General features: G+C 46.5%; 1 protein-coding gene across 1 annotated transcript in view; it reads right to left on the bottom strand.

Annotated features, from left to right (window-relative positions):
• Positions 1-22,977, bottom strand: part of pipox (pipecolic acid oxidase) — a 100,133-nt gene that overhangs the window by 53,239 nt on the left and 23,917 nt on the right. The window contains 2 exon segments of the mRNA XM_072469585.1: positions 2,922-3,135; positions 18,989-19,137. Coding sequence (XP_072325686.1) covers positions 2,922-3,135; positions 18,989-19,137 — 363 coding nt within the window.

Raw genomic sequence — 22,977 nt, 5'->3', positions numbered from 1 at the left:
GCTGAAAGGAAAATTGGGCCCCCGAGGAGAGTTTAAAAATGCAAGAGTTGTGCAATGACCTCGGTGAGTACAAAATCGGCTCTTTGCAGACTTTCATGCTCAGATACCCACGTTAATAACCAAGTCTTAAGTATCTAAATGGATTCATGAGCATACACTTCTGCAGAAAGTAGTTATTTCCACACTGCTGTCCTAATATTGAACCACCACCTGAATAAGTTTACTATAGATTAATTTCAATCAGCTGCTGTTCAGGCAATGTCAGGGTAGTGCCTGTTTAGCTAAAGCATAAGAATTCTGCTTTGGAGACTATTAATAAAATTAGCTAATGAATCCATGAAATTGGGCATGGAAAGCGTCCAATAGCGCGGGCAAATCTGAAACGCAAGAGGCCATTCAATTGTATCCAGATATTATTACTGCTGAAGTGAGTTAGATGTAGATTTAAGTACTTTATAAATAAATAATAAATAAATAATCTTTATTATTGTCACAAGTAGGTTTGCATTAAAGCTGCAATGAAGTTTCTGTGAAAATCCCCTAGTCGTCACATTCCGGCGTCTGTTCGGGTACACAGAGGGAGAATTCAGAATGTCCAATTCACCTAACAGCAAATCTTTCAGAACTCGTGGAAGGAAACCGGAGCATCCGGAGGAAACCCCCGCAGACTCAGGGAGAACGTGCAGACTCCAAACAGACAGTGACCCAAGCGGCAATCGAACCCGGGACCTTGGCGCTGTGAAGCAACAGTGCTAACCGCCGTGCTACCGTCTGCTATATACCCTTTCTCCCATTCCTATTCTGGTCCCTGTCCCAATGTAATTGAGCTCGAATCAGAGTTGAAAATGATGGTGTTAAACACAACAAAAAAAAATTAATAAAGGAAGTAATAAAAGAACGAGAGATGGGATCAATTAACTGTTACTCTGTTAAAGAAATTGCTGAATATCCTGACATTTCATCTTGGTGTGCTAGCTAAAGGAAAACTAAAGAACCTTTGTAAATTATTCCAGGCTTTGGAAACCTACTGCTGTAGCACCTATAGTCCTTTCAGGCATCTCGAGGGTTGCTACCTATGACAGACACCTTTGTGTCTGTATCAGTTTGCATATCCAACAAAGGGAAAACTCTCAATTACAGGGAGCTAACCTGGAGTATATTAATACAAATAACCCTCAGAAATAGAGTCCTCACACTAAAAATCAGGTGAGAATGCATGATTGGTTAATTGGGTCTCCTATGCTTACAGCCGATCATTAACTATTTTAGAACATTGATTTTCTTTTCTGTCCTTTACTTATACCGTTATCATAAAACATACATAGAATTCTTACAGTGCGGAAGGAGGCCTTTTGGCCCATCAAATTCGCATCAGCCATCCGAACGATCACCCTACCTAGGTCAGCTCCCCTCCCCTTTTGCCCGTAACCTAACCGGTACATCTTTATTATTGGACACTAAGGGGCAATTTAGCATGGTCTATCTACCTAACCTGGCCATCATTGGACAATGGGAGGACACCGGAGTAACCAAAGGAAACCCATGCAGACACAGGGAGAATGTACAAACTCCAAACAGTCACAAGGGTCAAACCCAAACCTGGATCCCTGGTACTGTGAGGCAGCAGTGCTAACCACTGTGCCACCTGTGTCACTTGTATCTTTCTTTGTTTAAGCAGGAGTTTCATTAAATACATTTTTGTGAAGGAAGAGCCGAGACAGGGCGGCATGTGGCGTAGTGGGTAGCACTGGGACTGAGCTGCTGAGGACCCGGGTTCGAATCCCGGCCCTGGGTCACTGTCCGTGTGGAGTTTGCACATTCTCCCCATGTTTGCACGGGTTTCACCTTCATAACCCAAAGATGTGCAGGTTAGGTGAATTGGCCACGTTAAATTGCCCCTTAATTGGAAAAAGAAAAAAAAGAGCCGAGACAGTGATAGCAAGTCATTTAATTTTTCATGACATGGTCAGCATTTATTGCCCACCCCTAATTGCCCTTCAGAAGGTGGTGGTGGGATACCTTCTTCAACCATTGCAGTCCATGTGATGTAGGTACACAGCGCTGTTGGGAGGGAGTTCCAGGATTTTGACCAGCCACAGTGAAGGAACGGTGATATATTTCCCAGTCTGAATGATAACCTCCAGGTGGGTAATTCCACCATGTGTTTGCTGCCCTTGTTCTACTAGGGTTGTGGGTGCCTTTCGGAAGTGATGAATATAAAAGATTCCATGGTACTATTTGGAGTGCAGGGGTTTCTCCTCTGTGTCCTGTCCAATATTTATCCCTCAACCAACGTTAAAACACAGATAATCAGGTTTTTAGTCCGATTGCAGGTAATGGGATCTTGCAGTGTGCAAATTGGACACCTTTCCTAGTACAACTTTGATTATCATTCAAAAGTACGATTATCAATTGTGGAGCACTTTTGGACACCCTTGGATTGCGAAAGATCCAAGTTTCTTCTCACGATCATGACACTTGAAACTTTGTGCAGCCTTTACTCAATATCGAAACATGAAAAGCTCAACGAGCGCTGACCAGAAATGAAGGCCTTGGCCTTGTTCGCCATCCCAAGGCCAGGCAAGCTGAGATAAACCGTAGAACCCACACACTGACTCAAATAACTCACCATCAACAAGGTAAAAAAACCTGGGATCCTTCTAGCGCTGCACAGTGCATTACAGTAATCCCATGAACTGTAGGAGGACCTAGAAGGCACTAAAAGGGGGGAATGATCTACCATTCTACAATAAAACACACAAAATGAATACACTTGACAGAGGTAGTGTCGAATCAGTTGTTGAAATGTATGACTGCAACAGGAATTGGGACTCTGACTATCCTAGTTTCCACTATTTTCAAACATTGGAAATGATATTTAGCCGGTGTGACAATCCATGAAAGAATGTACAAGATGTTACCTGAAGGGCCTTTAAAGCTCGATCAGCGTACAAGATTCCAGCTGATTTGTCAAGAATGGCAGATTCTTCTTCCGGAAGGTTCACAACTGGAAACCTCCTCGAAAATTCTTCAGATGTCAAACTCTCCATCGGAATCTTATTTTCAACCAACGTTGACTTCATCGTTTGAAATTCTGGGTTCCCTTCTTTACCCAGAACCAACAAACCGGTTTGTCTACAGATAAACACAAGATTAATTGTATGACAATAGAATTGCTACTTATACTGTACTTTTATACTTCCCTAAAGCACATTAGTCAACCAAATGGGTTTTTACAACAATCGACAGTGGTTTCATGGTCACCTTTTAGACTTTTAATTCCAGATTTTTTTGTTGAATTCAAATTTCACCATCTGCTGTGGCGGGATTTGTACCCGGGTCCCCAGAGCATGACTTTGGGTCTCTGGATTATTAGTCCAGTCATAGTAACATTTTGCCACTGCCACCCCACTGTCCAGCCAAAGTCACTTATTATTGATGGATTTGATTTACTGTCACGTGTACCGAGGTACAGTGAAAAGTATTGTTCTGCGCACAGTCCAGACAGATCATTCCATACACAAAACAAACCATAGGACATACATAAACACACAATCTAAATACTAGTTTCTAGCAATCAGGTGAAATGCTAGTAGAATCCCTAGTAGAATCTTCCTATTCTAATCCAGAGGTAAACTTTCAATGCCCTGAGTGAGATTGGCTAAAAGCACAGATTAGGGATTGAACGTCCGGATTTTCTGATTTGGGGTTTCAGCCACTCACCTAGCTGAGTCATCAGGGGTGCATGTGATTTGTATGTTTCATTTGCTTCCTGTTCTGTTTCGCCTCACGCATTCAGATATGTCCAGGCTGCCTGGCGAACAACTGTGGGTTAGCACCCTTTCTGGGAAAGCGCAATTCAATCTTCCAGGCAGAACTGCCTTGAATTTTGGCCTTGTTCAACCACAACATTCCTCACTGGATAAGTGTTCTTTCTGGTTCTTGGATGTATGGCTTATGGTATGATCGTTTGCACACAGAGGGAAGGAAAATGTAAATGGAACGTTTTGCTACTCTTTCAAGGAGTTACAGTGACAGTGCCTATGCACATTTGGTCAGCACAGCAGCAAATTCTGCCACAGCAGAGAGGACACTGCAGAAAAGGAAGGCAATAAGATTTAATGGACTGGATTCTCCACCACATCGGGAACCCTGCTACCCGTGCTGGAGAATCCCGCCTCGGGCAGAAAAGGGGATCAGCCCCCGGCACCGATCCTGTTCCAAAGCTCCCCCTCTGATGTCGGGCTCAAGGTTCGTGCCTCGCGCTAGGAGGAGGATGCAAATGGGTCAACCGGGCCCACGTGATTATTCGGTCCTCTGGGCCAGGAATCACATGGGCAACAATTGGTGCAAATCTTGCCAAACGTGAAGCTGACATGGTAGACCTCGCAGTGGGCCCTCCATCGAAAGGCCACCCTCCTCCCACAATGCAAGACCCGACCACCCCACCATACTGCCCTACTGCCCCCTCCCCACCATAGACCCCCCAATTAGAGAGACTTGCACCAGAGACCCCCATAAGAGAGACCCCTGCCTGGAAGGGACCCAGAGGAGAAACCGCTGTCTGGCAGGGCCCCAGAAGAAAGACCCCTGTCTGGAAGCAGCCCCCCCCCCTCCCCCGGGAAGAGAGACCATTGCCTTGAAGCTAGAGAGCAGTTTAGACAGAGACAGTGGAAACATTCACTGCTTTAAAACTCACCTGTGCCATACACCTTCTAGCTCAGGCAGAGGAATAATAATAATAATCTTTATTGTCACAAGTAGGCTTACATTAACACTGCAATGAAGTTACTGTGAAAATCCCCTCGTTGTCACATTCTGGCACCTGTTCAGGTACACTGAGAGAGAATTCAGAATGCCCAAAACATCTAACAAGCATGTCTTTCGGGTTTTGTGGGAGAAACCGGAATACCCGGAGCAAACCCACGCAGACACGGGGAGAACGTGCAGACTCCACAGACAGTGACCCAAGGCAGGAATTGTACCTGGGACCCTGGCAATATGAAGTGCTAACCACTGTGCTACTGTGCCGCCCAGAAAGCACCACTTGTCAATTCCTGGAAAGAGTAAACCAGATATGCAAGCCTTTAATTCATCTCTCTGTGAAACTGCTTTCCCTAGTCTGTGATTGACAGCTGCTACACATACCCAGCTCTCTGCATTGTTTAATTCATCTGCCTTCACCATCAAGAGGCTTTGAAAAACCCAGCTGTGAGACTAACGGGGGGGGGGGGGGGGGGGGGGGGGGGGGGTTGGGTGGGGTGGGGTTGGGGGGGGGGGGGTTGGGTGGGTGGGGGGGGGGGGGGGGTATGGGGGGGTGTATGGGGGGGGTCTCTGGTGCGCGTCTCTCTAATTAGTAGGTCTCTGTTGTGAGTCTCTCTAGTTACGAGGTTTCTCTAATTGGGAGGGTTGGGTTATCCCTGTACTGTGGTGGGGGGCACTGAATTGCATTGCGGGGGGAGTGGTGCTCAGCCACCGGAACTCGCCTCCCGTGCCGCCCACTCAAAATGGCAGCCCGATAGCGTGATTCCCTATGGAACCCCTCACACTCCTCGCCATGCATAAATTGGCCCGGCAAAGTATTGGGACTAATTTCCTGATTTGCGCTCCCAGCTTGAGCACAAATTGAGTGTGATTTACTCTGGCGGGAGAACATAGTTTCCCATTGGAGAATCCTGCCCAATATATTATATAATCCAGCCAGCTATTCAGTAAAATTAATTGTTGACTTTGGTGAAATATTCTTTGAGAGGTTGGATCAACAAGGAATAGTACAAAGGTGTCAACAACAACAACAAAAATTGTAAATGCTGTGTGGAATGACCAGCGGTGATAGAAAGGCTAGTCAGGGAATTTAAATCGAAGCTCAGCATGAAGATTATTGAAATTGTCTCTCAGGCTTACTGACACACTGCAATATAGAAATGGAAAGTATAACATGATAGATTGTGGCCTAAAGCAGGCTAAGTAGGAATTGGTTTGGCATTTTGAATTTACATTATAATGAACTGCAAAGCAAAACATTTGAGATTGCTACAACAAATTCATCAAAATGTACATTGCAACAATGCAGAAAGCAAATCACTTTAAAACATTGTTGTTTTCCACAAATCAGATTAGGGCTAAAGAGTAGTTTACTTCACAAAGGTATGCTTCATTAATTACATTTACAAACTGTTACTAATGAGACAGTTATGGAACAAAATAAAATTCTATGCACCCCACTCCTTCTCACCCCCCCCCCCCCATGAAAAACTGCTCATGTTTCCACCATCACCATCAAACCATACATCTCATTTGGCTCGATGGGCCGAATGGCCTGCTTCTGCACTGTAAATTCTATGATTCTATATGATTGTATCTTACTGCTCAATAAATAACAGCCCCCCCTCCCCCCCAGCCCACACATATATTTAAGTGTCCATTAATGGCGTTCAAAAGGCATCTTGACAAATACATGGATAGGATGGGTATAGAGGGATATGGCACAAGGTAGAGCTGAGGGTTTTGACCAAGATTGGTATCATGACCGGTATAAGCTTGGAGGGCTGAAGGGCCTGTTCCTGTGCTGCAGTGTTCTTTCTTCTTTCCGTGGTCCTGCAGAACTTGGTGCTAACCTCAAAGAAAGTTGCCCACAGAGATTTAGCAATCATTTTGACAGGAATTTCATCTTTTTCCCTTCATTTTACAGTGGCTATAGGGGACCTCTGACATCCAACAATAGTGAGGTAATCAAGTAGGGGAAGTCGCCAATCACACTGGGGTTTTCTCACAGACAGTAAGCCAGAAAGTAAAAGAACAAAGAACAAAAAAAAGTACAGCACAGGAACAGGCCCTTCGGCCCTCCCATCCTGTGCCGACCATGCTGCCCGTCTAAACTAAAATCTTCTGCACTTCCGGGGTCTGTATCCCTCTATTCCCATCCTAAAACCCTGAATTTTTCACTTTTTAATTAAAAATTTTACACAGTGACATAAATGATTGGGATGTGAAATGGGATTAAGATGGACTCTGAACTAGCATTAGAAAAAACATCTTAAAAAATATGTATCTTTTCATAATGGAGAAATTTGACAGTTCACAAATATAAAATTACTTTTCCACGGCCAGTAAAACTGTTTAGTAGTAATTGTGAACTTGTTTTTTTGTAAATTCATTTATGGGATGTGGACGTCACTGGTTAGGCCCAGTATTTATTGTTAATCCCTAGTCGCCCTTAAGAAGGTGGTGGTGAGCGTAGTTCCAGCATTTTATGTTCGCCCTAAAATCTGCTGTTCAGAATTGAGCACAATACTGGGGATGAATTAATGTTTTATATGCATTTAATATAGCTGCTTAGTTTTCGTACTCTTAAGGCTCTATTTATAAAGCGCAGCATCCCATGTTTTATTAACTGCTTTGATACATGTACCCTAAAGATTCATGCACAAAGCACTCAGTCTCTCTCCTCTGACATCCCCATTGAAATTGTACCATTCAGCACGTACTCCCATTCTTACCAGCAAGATATATCACTCCTCGCTTCTCTGCATTGCATCTCACCTGACATGTTGCCCACCCATTCCACCAGCCTGTCTACATCCTCTTGAAATCTATAACCATATTCCTCAGTGTTCCTTCCCAATTCACTTCACTTAAGCAGTGGTTGGGCTGTGCAAGAGACAACAGATCTGCTAACCATGGTTTTACATCTATCACTGATAAAGTTAAAATGCACTCAATGTCTGATTATTCTGTCAAAACACGTGGCCCATACCACCTACTGAACCTTTACTTTAATGAACACTATGTTCCTTTCCCGACCCCTACCAATTAATGCAAATAATGTCTTTTGCAATCCTCAGCCTTCCAGCTCAACAGATATCAATACAGTTATCTTTCAAAAGTGCCAACTGACCCCAATGGCAATGACCTTCTCTGGGAATCTACAACACAAGTCCACGATGTAATCTCGAACAATTATCAGTATGAGCCTTGACATATAAGTCGAGCAAATAATCCTTATTTATATTACTATGTTTTCCAATGCCCCACTAATTTCAATTAAACACCTTTTTAAACTATGTAACTGTTGTCCCAGGTTCGATTCTGGCTTGGGTCACTGTCTGTGCGGAGTCTGCACGTTTTCCCCGTGTGTGCGTGGGTTTCCTCCGGGTGCTCCGGTTTCCTCCCACAGTCCAAAGATGTGCAGGTTAGGTGGATTGGCCATGATAAATTGCCCTTAGTGTCCAAAATTGTCCTTAGTGTTGGGTGGGGTACTGGGTTATGGGGATAGGGTGAAGGTGTTGACCTTGGGTAGGGTGCTCTTTCCAAGAGCCGGTGCAGACTCGATGGGCCAAATGGCCTCCTTCTGCACTGTAAATTCTATGATTCTATTGTTGGCTTTGAAAAGAAGCATGTGACATGAAGCCTGGGTCAGGGATGGCTCATGGTAGTTGTGGAGCCAGAAGGAGAACTCTTGCTCTTTCTGATGAAGAAAAATAAACGTTTAAATAGTGTAACCATAACTTTCCTTAGCTAGGTCAGTCCCAGTGGTTAAAATAGTGTGTACTTTTAAATTAGACCCCTCGTCGCAGGAGGGGGTGGCCTTCCCATGCCCACCTTCAGGTGACTAAAAATAGGGAGGGTTCGGACCAGCTGATATATGTTTTTCTGGCTCAATTTTACACTAAGTGGTACACTGATACACTTGCTGAGTCTTCCAGATTATTGTGGAACTAATATTTTTAAACCCCTTACGAGCAGAAAATACGTTTGAATGGGAAACATTTGTTTCAAACTAGATTAATATAGCTTGACAAAGCTGGATGGGGTGGTATCCGGGTTAGGGAGGAACATTGGTGTTACATTCATTGAGAAAAGGCAGCTAGTCCTTGTAGTCTTGGCTGTACGTCCCCTTTATTTGGGAGTCTGAAACTGAGCTTGGGAGTTCAATGAAGAAAATTCAAAGTAAATCGGAATTTAAAGTTCTTACTTTCCTGTGATGTGCACTGAATAAACCAGCTTACTGCAAACCATATAAAAACCTGCAAACGCAATGACTGAGGATTAGTACTGAACAGTGAAATCGCAGGCAAGCATAATTAACCAGGGGAATTGAACAATACCAGTGGTGCAGTCACATAATTAGAGGACATGGGGTTTATTCTGAAGGTTCCTTGCAATACCAGCAGTTTTTACAAGATGCCTTTCTCTAGCAGCAATGAGAGTCTACCTATTGACGTGGGATGGTATAGCTGTCCACTACAAATCTATACGTGAGGCAGCCCTGGGGAATGCGTCTGTAAGTTGAATTGTAAGACATGCGCTATGACCTCTCTCCTTCTGCAAGTCTATTTTCTAAATTCAAAGTCTACCTTTTGGCAAACTCAGTAAACAAGTTTGCAAAGTACATTGAGGAATTGCTGAAGTGAGCATTCAATAATAGTCTTCACCCGGTTAAATATTAACCATGACTGTTAGCTTCTGAAATATAAATGCATTCTGATCACATTTCACATCTGGTACATTAATGTTTTCAACTGAGTATTTATTAGAATGTGAACGGTTACTACTTTACAGTTTGAAGAATAAATGATTTAAGTAACACATCAAGCAGAAAGTGAGTGAATTTTCTATTTGCAGCTCAAAGTAACCTACTTTAAAAGAAAAAAAAAATCACTTGAACTGAATTTAATGTGCAACGCCCACTCTGTCCCCCCTACCCCCCTTTGTAATCTACGCTTCCACTTTATTTCTCATCCTTTCCATTCTCATTTATCTCCCAACCTTTCCTCTTGCGACCGATCCTATCTGGTTCTCTCAAAATTCATTTCCCTTTCTCACACCTACCAGAAGCTGATGGCGAAAGCACTGGTCAGACTCCACTCCTATTCCAGCTCTTCTCAATTCCTGCCTTTGTGTACTGAAGACAAGATCTCCTATTGTCCTCGCCTGAGAGTTCAAACCTACAGTATATAGAGGTGACAATCTGGGCCCGACGGTGTGGAGAGTAACATGAAGAGAAGGAGTCTGCACATTAATCAGTTAACTCGGTCAAGAAAAATGGGCAGGGTAGGCTAATACTCATTACTTAACTCAAATTGGTATGGGCTGAAGATAATTTGATTGTTTCAACGCCTATTTTGCAGAAGTATTCACTCAGCGATTATTTAAATTAATGCAATGTATAATGTGGTGCAAAAGAAAGAAAGAAAGAGGCAAATAGAAGGTGTACAAATAGAATTCTGGGGATAACTTGAAAACCCATTCAACAGTTGTACATGACTGAACTGGATTCATTGGAATCTACTCCAAATTCATCTGGATCTGCATTTCTCAGGGGAAACGGTACTAACTTTAAAATTGCTCAGAAAGTCATCAGGGATCAGGTTGCTGCTTAAAACCACATGAGAGAAAGGAGATGCTTGTGCCAAATGCACTGTTGACTGAAAACAAATCACAGGACCATACCTCCCTATCAAAGGATCTCTTTGCCAAGAATAAGCACTGCAAAATGATTGAAGCAGAAGGCTCATTTTAACAAAACTTGATGTTGGAAAAAGCAATTCTGCTATCAAGTGGGTCTGGCAATCTAAACCCCAGACTTTTACACAGCAGTGATCTCCAGCTGTGCATTGTTGCAACGAGAGAATAATAATGCCAAATTTCCTTCACGTCACCTCTCCCCCACACCTACCCCATGAAATTACTCTGTGAGCGGAGTTCAAATCAAATTGAAGAGCAACCTGTCACTTCATGGGACCAAAAGCCCAATGCTGCGAATTTAGGAAATCTCAAACACAAATAGGAAATGCTGGAAACACTCAAGCCGGCCACTTGCCAAGTGTCAAAATTCATATAATTGTTGTGTCTCGGTTTCTTTTCTTCAGTGGCCCTTTTCTTTCTAGTTTATCCCAGGCAGGAGCCCCATCCATTCAGTGGAAAATTTTATCAACCCTGTTGGAATTTACCATACCACTTACAATGTACTAATAATGAGATATCCAGATTGACAAATCATTTAATGACTGCCTGAGATGCCAAGAGGAGAAATGAGGTGCCTCGCGCAACAGACTTTAATGGATAGGTCGATGTGATGCATTTCTTGACCTGGCACTCATGGCCACAGTTATACTTTGTGTCATCTCTTATCTTTCACATGTGGAGGAGGTGGCCATGTTGTCCAAACATGGAGGGAGTCTCTTCCGCCTCCGCCATGGTGGAAACCGTGGCGAAGGCAGAAGGAAAAGAGTGCCCCCACGGCACAGGCCCGCCTGTGGATCGGTGGGCCCCGATCGCGGGCCAGGCCACCGTGGGGGCACCCCCCGGGGCCAGATCGCCCCGCGCCCCCCCCCAGGACCCCGGAGCCCACCCGCGCCACCTTGTCCCGCCGGTAACAGAGGTGGTTTAATCCACTCCGGCGGAACAGGCATTCTAGCAGCGGGACTTCGGCCCATCCGGGCCAGAGAATCGCAGGGGGGGGGGGGGGGGAGGCCCGCCAACCGACGCGATTCCCACCCACGCCGAATCTCCGGTGCCGGAGGATTCGGCAACCGGCGGGGGCGGGATTCACGCCAGCCCCCGGCGATTCTCCGACCCGGCGGGTAGTCGGAGAATCTCGCCGCAGAAATCTGCCATTTGCCTGTGGAACAATCTAGTCAGCGACAGATTCTCTCCAGGTCTGATGATTTGCCCATTTCTAAGAATACTTGGTATAGAGACAGTTTGCAAAATCTTGGAAAAAGTTGTGCAAATTCCCAGCCCGCTCCTGTTTATGGTACCGTTGATGCACTGCAGTTCTATAGCACAGCAAATGTTGCCTATGCGGAGCGGAGGTCAAATAAAATTGAAGAACAACCTGTCACTTCATGGGACTAAAAGCCAAATGCTGCGAATGAAGAAAATCTCAAACACAAATAGGAAATGCTGGAAACACTCAAGCTGGACACCTGCCAAGTGTCTAAATTCATATCATTGTTGTGTCTCGGTTTCATTTCTTCAGCGGCCATTTTCTTTCTAGTTTATCACAGGCAGAAGCAAACAAAATGAATCGTAGTATAATGTCCAATACTAGATGCCTGCTGCTGGATACATTAAGTAACTGGATAATCAGAGACACCAGTGCAAAACCTCAGAGCTTTTTGATACAAGTCAGCACAGCATGAACCCATTTTGCCTGCTTTCTCTCCAGAGTTAAGTGATTAGTGTGCAGGCTCCTTCTCTTCATGTTACTCTCAACACCATCAGGTCCCAGATTGTCACCTCTATATATTGTAGGTTTGAACTCTCAGTCAAGGAGAATAGGAGTTCTTGCCTTCAGTATACAAAGAGGAGTGGAATCTGACTAGTGCATTAGCCATTAGCTTCTGGTAGATAGGAGCAAGGGAAATGAATGTTGACAGAACCAGATCGGATTAGTTGCAAGAGGGATGTTTGGGAGGTAGATGAGAATGGAAAGGGTAAGGGCAGAATTGCAAGGGGGGGGGGGGGGGGGGGAGAACGGGAGGGATGAGCATTACCTGTTACCAGATGAAGGGGTCAGGAAGAACGGGAAAGTACGTGGAGCAGAAGGAAAGTGAATGGCCATTTGGTCAGGAACTTCCTTAATTTCCAGGAAGAAAAGGTAACCAATAGAACATACAGTGCAGAAGGAGGCTATTCGACCCATCGGGCCTGCACCGACCCACTTATACCCTCACTTCCACCCTATCCCCATAACCCAATAACCCCTCCTAACCTTTTTTGGTCACTAAGGGCAATTTATCATGGCCAATCCACCTAACCTGCACGTCTTTGGACTGTGGAAGGAAACTGGAGCACTCGGAATAAACCCACGCAGACACGGGGAGAACGTGCAGACTCTGCACAGAAAGTGACCCAGCAGGGAATCGAACCTCGGACCCTGGCACTGTGAAGCCACAGTGCTAATCACTTGTGCTACCGTGCTACCCAATTGGAAATTTGAATGTTCATTGTCACAATATACACCAGTATATCATGGTGCAGACACACACTGATGGACACACAGTGGGACCAATCAACACACACAACACCACAGCCAATCACCAGTGAGAGCACACACACTATAAAGACAGGGGGCATCAGAGTTCCCGCTCATTCGAGTAGCAGCTAGCTAGGAGCACAGAGCTCACAGCCTGCAACACAGACATTCACCATGTGCTGAGTGCATCGACTGGTTAGGACAAGGCAAAGGTCTTTAGTTAAAGCTAGTATCGTATTAACCCACAGTCTGAGTATGTTTAAACAGTTAATGATTCAATAAAATAGTGTTGCACTATTTCAAGTGTTGGTGACCTGTATGTGATCCAGAACACCCAACACATCATGATACCAGGTGTAGTGGGATATCAGCACTTCTTAGACCTACCTGCAAGTGATCTGCCTTCCGCCAACATTTCGTCATCCTGCAACATGGACAACATCAGCCCGCCGCCGCTGCTCCACATCGCCGGCAACCTCGGGGCCAACTGGAAGATTTTCAAACAGCGCTTCCAGCTCTTCCTCTAAGCCACGGACAGGGAGGGCGCCTCGGACACCAGAAAGATTGCTCTTCTTCGCTCCATGGCCGGGGACCATGCCATCCACATTTTCAACTCTCTCCCCGTTGCAGATGACGAAGACAAGACGAAGTTTAAGACGGTCCTCCTCAAGTTTGACACTCACTGCAGCGTGGAGGTGAATGAAAGTTTTGACCGCTACGTGTTCCAGCAGCGTTTGCAGGGTAAGGATGAACCTTTCCAATCCTTTTTAACGCACCTCCGCATCCTTGCGCAATCTTGCAGCTACGGGCCCACCTCCGACTCCATGATACGTGACCAGATCGTTTTCGGAGTTCAATCGGACCCCCTACGCCAGCAGCTCATCAAAGTAAAGCAACCCACCCTAGCGACCGCCATCAGGACCTGTGTCTTACATGAAAACGCCACGAGTCGGTATTCCCATATACAAGCGGCTGAAACGGCGCGGCAAGGTCCCCACAAGGCGGAACGGGTCCAAGTGATCGAGCAGCTTCAGGGCCTCAGCCTGGATGAGGGGGCCATTTTGCACGCTTTTCGCGGACTCCCGCGCTTGTACGCACCAAACGAGGGGACGGCGACGTTGAGCAACGTAATGCGCAGGCGCGCACCACGCACGACCGCACCGCGCATGCGGTGGCGCAACGAATGTGCTGACGTCACAACGTGCGGCAACTGTGGCTCCGCCCACTTAAAGCGGCAATGCCCCGCAAAATCGCGACAATGCCTACGATGTGGAAGACTTGACCACTATGCTGCCTTCTGTCGAGCAGCTCAGCTTTCCAATTCATATCGCTTCAGCCAGCCTCGCAGGAATGTCGGGCAATTCAACCCACGGTCACCAAGTTCGATGCGGACCTCCCGCACAGCAGTGACACCGAGGACCCGAAGGCACCTTTTCGAGTCGGTGTCGTAACGAAAAACAGGCTGTCCCTGAAGCAAAGACACCAGCCGCTGTCGGTATACAGCATCGATCCAGACGATGAGTGGTGTGCCACCCTGACAGTCAACCGGACCCAAATACAATTCCGCCTGGACACTGGTGCCTCTGACAATCTCATGGCGTGGTCGGCTTTCCAAAGCCTTTGTGTCAAACCAGCCATCCTGCCACCGGCCTGCCAGCTATTGGACTACAATGGCAACATCATTCCTGCTACCGGCTCATGCCAACTTGAAATGACGCACAAGTCATGGAAAGCCATCCTTCCTTTCGAGATCGTGGGCTCCTCGAAGGACTCCCTGCTTGGCGCACAGGTGTGCAAGCTGCTGAACCTCGTTCAAAGAGTTCACTCTCTTGCTCCTGATGACACGTCTGCCTTCCAGGATGCTGACTTCAGGGCGCAACTCGACACCATCATCGACCAGCACCGCGACGTCTTCGAAGGCATGGGCAAGCTGCCATATACTTACAAGATCCTACTCAAACAGAACGCCACGCCTGTGGTGCATGCACCTCGCAGAGTCCCAGCACCCCTCAAGGACCGCCTCAAGCAGCAGCTGCAGGACCTCCAAGGCCAAGGAGTGATCACCAGATTTACAGAACCAACCGACTGGGTCAGTTCCATGGTGTGTGTAAAAAAGCCTTCCGGCGAGCTGAGAATTTGCACTGATCCCAAGGATCTGAATCGCAATATCATGAGGGAGCATTATCCGATTCCCAAACGCAAAGAGATCAAATGTGAGATGTCTCGCGCCAAGCTCTTCACCAAACTTGACGCCTCGAAAGGTTTCTGGCAAATCCAGCTCGACAAAACCAGCAGGAAACTGTGTACCTTTAACACCCCCTTTGGCAGATATTGTTACAACAGGATGTCGTTTGGGATCATATCTGCATCAGAAGTGTTCCACAGGATCATGGAACAAATGATGGAAGGCATTGAAGGTGTTCGCGTCTATGTCGATGACATAATCATTTGGTCCACCACCCCGCAGGAGCATGTCAGTCGCCTCCAGCACGTGTTCAAACGCATACGGGAGCAGGGCCTACGTCTCAACAGAGCCAAATGCTCCTTTGGTCAGGCGGAACTCAAGTTCCTAGGGGACCACATCTCCCAGTTGGATGTGCGGCCGGATGCGGACAAGGTGGCTGCTATCACAGCCATGAAAACGCCAGAGGTCAAGAAGGCGGTCCTCCGATTTCTAGGCATGGTCAACTTCCTAGGGAAGTTCATTCCTAACCTCGCATCTTATACCGCGGCTCTCAGGAACCTGTCTGGAAGACGACAGACTTCCAATGGCTTCCTGCCCACAAGCGCGAATGGAGAGAACTCAAAATCAAACTCACCACGGCCCCCGGTCTTAGCTTTTTTTGATCGAGCGAAAGAGACAAAAATTTTGACCGATGCAAACCGATGGGGCAGTGCTCCTGCAACGCGATGAGGCTTCATCATGGGCCCCCGTTGCATATGCGTCATGCGCCATGACCCCCACGGAACAGCGCTGTGCGCAGATCGAAAAGGAGTGCTTGAGCCTTTTGACCGGTGTCGTCAAGTTTCATGATTATGTGTACGGCCTTCCCCAATTCACCATCGAGACCGACCATCGCCCGCTGGTCAATATAATACAGAAAGACTTGAACGACATGACGCCTCGCCTCCAGCGCATTCTGCTCAAACTCCGGCGATACGACTTCCAGCTGGTATACACCCCGTGCAAAGACCTAATAATTGCCTACGTTCTCTCCAGGGCAGTCGACACTCCGTGTGACCCAGCGGGATTTGTCTGTCAGGTTGACGCCCATGTGGCCTTTGTGGCCTCCAATCTACCGGCCACGGATGAACGCCTCGTCCAAATTCGCCGCGAGACAGCGGCTGACCCTTTGCTACAGCATTTCATGCGCCACCTAACGGACGGGTGGCTCAAGGGCCAATGTCCGCAGTTCTACAACATCAGAGATGATCTGCCGGTAGTCGATGGTGTTCTCCTAAAGCTGGACCGCATTGTCATCCCGCACAGCATGCGCCAGACCGTCTTGGAACAGCTACACGAGGGCCATCTTGGCGTGGAAAAGTGCCGCCGACGGGCCCGAGAGGCTGTATACTGGCCCGGCATCAATGACGACATCGCCAACACAGTGCTCAACTGCCCCACTTGTCAGCGCTTCCAGCCGGCCCAACCACGTGAGACCCTACTGCCCCATGAGTTGGTCACATCCCCTTGGTCCAAGGTCGGCATCGACCTGTTCCATGCGCTGGGCAGGGACTATGTCTTGATTGTAGACTACTTTTCAAACTACCTGGAGGTGTTATGTTTACACGACATCACATCGTCTGCAGTCATCCATGCCTGCAAGGACACCTTTGCTCGACACGGCATCCCACTCACTGTGATGTTGGACAATGGCCCCTGCTTCGCAAGCCAGGAATGGTCCAACTTTGCCAGGAGGTACACCTTTGTGCATGTGACATCCAGTCCCCTGTACCCCCAATCCAACGGCAAAGCGGAGAAGGGCATCCACATAGTCAAACGGCTCCTCTGCAAGGCTGCCGATGCTGGGTCCGATTTCTACCTCGCCCTGCTGGCCTATCGCTCGGCCCCACTGTCCACTGGCCTGTCGCCAGCCCAGCTGCTCATGGATCGCACCCTGAGGACGACGGTGCCATCCATTCATGTCCCAGACCTCGACCACGTTCCAGTCCTTCAACGAATGCAACTGTCTCGTGCACAGCACAAGGCGGCTCAAGACTCCCGCGCAGCTGATCTCGCTGCTCTGGCTCCAGATGACAACGTCCGTATCCATCTTCCAAATGGTGGCTGGTCTGCAACCGCTGTGGTTCTTCGGCACGTGGCTCCCCGCTCGTTCCTGGCTAGTCTACCAGATGGCTCCATTCTGCGCCGCAATCGACGTGCCTTCTTCGCGTTCCGCGCTCGCTACGTGATCCTCCACCATTGCCACGCCCTCCTGTTGACCCTGACCTGGACTATGCAGAGATTCCGGTCACTCTGCATCCTCCTCACTCTGATGCAGTCCAGCCCGCTCCTCAGCCGGCGGCTTCCGACCCACCCTTGAGGCGGTCAACCAGAATTTGTCGCCCACCTCAGAGACTTAATTTGTGAACTTTGTGGACTTATGGACTTTCTAATTTGTTCTGTTCTTCCGTTTAATCATTCAAGTGTTTTGTATATAGTGTTCATCTCGTTATTCTTGTGACACGCTATTTTTCTGCACCAGGCACCTTCCCATGTAAATAGCTTAGTTTTTATGTACATAGTCCTGTAAATATTTCGCACACACATAGTCAGGAACATTCACCATACACTTTTTATTGCCATGCAGGTACATTTTTTATAAAAGGGGGGATGGCATAATATACACCAGTATATCATGGTGCAGACACACACTGCTGGACACACAGTGGGACCAATCAACACACACAACACCGCAGCCAATCACCAGTGAGAGCACACACACTATAAAGACAGGGGGCATCAGAGTTCCCGCTCATTCGAGTAGCAGCTAGCTAGGAGCACAGAGCTCACAGCCTGCAACACAGACATTCACCATGTGCTGAGTGCATCGACTGGTTAGGACAAGGCAAAGGTCTTTAGTTAAAGCTAGTATCGTATTAACCCACAGTCTGAGTATGTTGAAACAGTTAATGATTCAATAAAATAGTGTTGCACTATTTCAAGTGTTGGTGACCTGTGTGTGATCCAGAACACCCAACACATCATTCCTCTGGTTGAGAGGAGAGCTCAGCCCATTCTTAGCTGAAATAAAATGGCAGACGTGATAGTAAGAATTGCATGCCTCAACCGGAAACTGCGGCAACTCATTTATATGGTAGGAGCAGCTCCAAAGAAACTAACTGAACATCTCAGTAACATTCTACCCAGTCCAAAATCTGTAGAATATATGATGGGCAGAACAATATATTATGGGCACAAGTATCACTCTTGCAGCTCTTTCATTACTATCATCTTTAACATGAGGCGGTACGGTAGCACAATGGTTAGCACCGTTGCTTCACATCGCCAGGATCCCAGGTTCGATTCCCGGCTTGGGTCAGTCTGTGTGGAGTCTGCACGTTCTCCCTGTGTCTGCGTGGGTTTCCTCCGGGTGCTCCGGTTTCCTCCCACAAGTCCCGAAGGACGTGCTGTTAGGTGAATTGGACATTCTGAATTTTCCCTCTGTGTACCCGAACAGGTGCCGGAATGTGGCGACTAGGGGCTTTTGACAGTAACTTCATTGCAGTGTTAATGTAAGCCTACTTGCGGCAATAAAGATTATTATGGTATATATATTATATTATATACGCACATTACGCCAGATTTTGCAGTCAGAAGCAGTGACTCCCTGTGGGATATTCCCCTGATTTTCACTGTGATTAAGGCCACTTAACTCTTGTAATGCCTAATCCATTAACATGCCCTTAAAAGTCCATTTTCTTATCCATTTATACAGAACTTAATTCTATTTTTCATCTTGCTGGGATGTCCCAATCTGGGAAAGTCTGAGGGGGCTTATTTACCTGAAAATTTCAACATTAGCTTCATCTTCCAGTTGCTTCCAGAGCTGGTAGCACTCGGTCATCATCTGTGTGTAGTAAGCTTTGAAATAGCTTTTCCGAATAATTCGCGTTTGCCCATGAGAACTTCCCCGGGAATGTGGCAAGGTAAACTGGAAGCAGAGAGATAAATACCAATTTACTCAAGAATGAGGATTAGCTTGAAAAATATATTTATCAAAAAGGAAAACAGACACCTCTTGCTGCATGTGGCCGTGACTACAGATCACAAGTTCAATCAGTTGATATCTTAAATCAGTTCCCCATCGATTATGGTTCGACAACACACACAGTACAGGAAATTAGATAAAAGCTGTACTTTACCTCACCAAGTACAAAGGTGGTGTTGATTTATTGACTTTTTTAAAAGTCGGGCAGAATGGAACAAAATTTACACGATCGTTCTTTGAGCAATTCTTTTGTCTGTGTGTAAAATTGAAAAATGCTGCACTATTTAACTGCACCATATGTGACTGTTGTATGGTAGCAATATTTCCATTCTTTTCATATGGATAGAAGTGGATTTAGAAGAGAAAACATATATAATTTTGAAGATTTGTATTCCTTTCTCTGAATTACAAAGCCAATGTGCAGAGTGGACAGGATGAGCCCCACCTCTTTGCTGGCTTGAAAAACCAATTCTAATTGAATCCAATTCATGGTCCCCACAAGAGAGACCTACTAGATTCAAGCTGATAAGAACAGGCATTACACCTGTTCGCAGGCTTGATTCTATTCTTGAACTTAAAGGCCAAGAAGCAGGGTGACACAGTGGTTAGCAATGCTGCCTCATAGCACCAGGGACCTGGGTTCAATTCCAACCTTGGGTGACTGTCTTGTGTGGAGTTTTGTCCGGGTGCTCCGGTTTCCTCCCACTGTCCAAAGATGTGTAGGTTAGGTGAATGCTAAAATTGCCCCTTAGTGTCCAGGGATGTGCAGGTTAGGTGGGGTTGCGGGGATAGAGTGGGGAAGTGGCCCAAGGAAGGGTGCTTTATCAGAGGGTCGGTGCAGACTCGATGGGCCAAATGCCTTCTTTCTGCACTTTAAGGATTCTAAGCGAGGAGAAAATAAAAGTTTGCCAACTTTCACATAGAATCTTGCCAAGCCTCTAAATCTATTGCAGATATCTTAAATGCTGACTTACATCTGCTGCATATCACGTTGCAAAAGCACCTGTGCCCACACTGTGCAATTAGAGCTTCTTAACCTTTCCAACCCTGCAGCTATGTCCTGATCCAACTCCAACATCCACAGCAGAAGTGGAGGCAGCCTGCTCAGCTGCTTGCCATGCCCTATTGGCTGTGATGCCTGTAATGGAGAAACATACGGCTATTCGGCTATAGTGTACTTCACTCGCCCGCTCTCGAGAAACTAGACCAAGACTCTTGGAGTTACAAACGAGGCCTGGATTGTGAGATATTGCACAAGCTACTGATGTTCCAAGCAGGCATGCCAGAGAGCCCTGATTCAAGATTACACGGACAGTTATACTCCAGTTTTGACTACAATAAAGTCGCATAAACTAATCACTTGTTATCTATGCCCAGTCACAACTATTGATTAAGTTTACATCATGCACAGTATATGAGAAGAATGTCTGCTGTTTCTCGCGCTCCGGCCATGAACTAATCAACTCTCCTTTCTTTTGTAAGCCCATCTGGGAAGCAGCTGAGGTGGTCCACCAGCCACGTCCTCTTCTCCAGCTCTGACAGGGGCGCCGACCATGAATTCTCAGAGCCCAAAATGGAAGAGCGTCACCGCCACTGCATGGAGCGCCTACATGAAAATGTTTGGTACTAAGTGCCGCACAATACAGCAGGAAAAACCGCCATTGCCGCTGGCGGGCTAAACAACACTTTTCTCACCTGCCATGAGCCTTTGCCCATTGCTGGGAAAATCTCGCCCTTTGTATTCACATTGATGAAGCACCGTATGCAGTACTCAGCCTCTGAAAAGTGGAGGGTTTGGTGGTATTATCATAACTGTCAGCACTTAATGAAGGGTTAATGAAGTGTCGAGAGTAACCACTAGAGGGAGGTACAGTTACAACTATAGAAGGCAGCGATGCTAAGCCTTGGGGGAGAGTGTGTGCAGGAGTTAGCTAGTGAGTGCAGCTCATAGTTTAAACCAGTAGTGAAATTCGCAGTAGATGAGTGTAGTTTAGATGTTATTAATCAACTGTGTATTCTTTAGGAGTATGTGTCGAATCCAAGTTAATAGTGTTAATAAATGTATAGCTTTGTTTAAGATAAAGCTATTTTGTGGTCTTTGTAAACACTACACCAACCATCCTGAAATAAGCAACACAAAGAACACTACAGGTTTGTTTGTAGTTTGTATAGAGCCAGCTACTGGTCCCCATGTGACTGGATCAGGAGACATAAAATGATTTTGGTGTCGCCCCCGAATTATACAGAGCCGTGATTAAACACTGATGTTGGCTTGTGCTTTCTGACAGAACACTTTGAAGGACATCATGGCTTTTGAAAATTCGATGAAATACAGCTAAGAAGTATTTTTAAATCGGGTTTCTAGATGTAGGATTTGCCTTCAGCACTGAACAGACTATCCCCTGAAGTCCTGGGGGTGAAATTGGCTTATACCGAATTAGCAGCAGTTTCTTTTTCACCATGCCCCATCTCTTTCCACTGAAGCTCACAGAATGATAGCTCAAATGCTTTTGGAGACCCGATTCCTCGTTTCACTGCCATTTCTTCTTGTTGTGGAATTAAAACGCTTGGCAGTATTTTACTAAGTCAACGAGAAATAAAAGCTGATGCGGTGAAAAACTGATTCTTGCTTCGCTACTTTCAACACAGACCAATTTCACTCCCAAGGTTCTAAACAAATGAGGTCAATTTAACACAAGTCGGAGAAATGTTTAGATTCCTAATTCTATAGACTGTCCATAACAGCAATTGTAGTACATCCCATTTAGCTGCATTATGGAGACTGAATCGGAATTATTGGACAGTACTGGGTGCTAAGGCAGTACAAATTAAATTTGTTGCCGGTGCTACTGTCTTGAAGCAAAATTAAAAAAATAATTACCACTATTTAGTACGATGAACATTGAAACCTTGAATTGTGGAGAAGAAGATATTAAGGGCGCGATATAACGGGACAGAAACAGAGTTCCGTTTAGGGCGCATTTCGTGGGGTGTTTCTCAACGCCGAGAAAGACACCGGTATTTAACGGCACTTTCCTGCTTTTCTGGCCTCGGAGGGGAACGCCTACAAACGTAATTTCCTGTACTGACATGTCCAGCTCACATTTAAAAATGCCGCCCCGATCCTCGAATACCTTTCCTACACTAGCGCAGGAAGAGTATTCGCAGGTCGGGTGCCATTTTTAAATGCTGCCCCCCTCAACCACCCCACCACCGTCTGCGGGACCCTCCCCCCCCCCCCCCACCCAGTACATCCTGGGTCCTCGAGCCCCACTCCCCACACCGCACCTCTTAAGGGCAAGGCACCCCTGGGCCCGATCCCCGTCACGGGCAGCTTGGCATCTGGGCACCTTGGCACTGTTGGCATGGCACCCCGGTAGTGCCCCTAAAAGCCTGGTAGTTCAACCTGGGTGTCACTGCTCAGGTGCCAGGCTGGCAGTGCCAAGGTGCCCAGGTGTAAAAGTGCAGGGGTACCACCCTGCCCAGTGCTCGACCACCCAGGAGTCTTTTCTTTTTAAATAGATTTATTCAAATTTTTCAACAAATTTTCAACAAACCCCCCCCCAACAAGAAGAAAAAAAACAAGAACACAACAAGCAGAAATTATACATTGGATTTCCCCCATATACAATAACCCCCCATATAACATTTAAAAACACAAATAGGGGGAAAAAAACACCTTCACCCAAACGCCACCTCAAAAGAAACCGCCCCCCCCCTGCCCCTGGGCTGCTGCTGCTGACCACTTCCTAACGCTCTGCGAGATAGTCTAAGAATGGTTGC

The sequence above is a fragment of the Scyliorhinus torazame genome, chromosome 12 (assembly GCF_047496885.1).
Source record: "Scyliorhinus torazame isolate Kashiwa2021f chromosome 12, sScyTor2.1, whole genome shotgun sequence".
Taxonomy (NCBI): domain Eukaryota; kingdom Metazoa; phylum Chordata; class Chondrichthyes; order Carcharhiniformes; family Scyliorhinidae; genus Scyliorhinus; species Scyliorhinus torazame.
The sequence above is the reverse complement of the archived record's forward strand: the minus strand, read 5'-3'. Positions and strand labels throughout refer to the sequence as shown.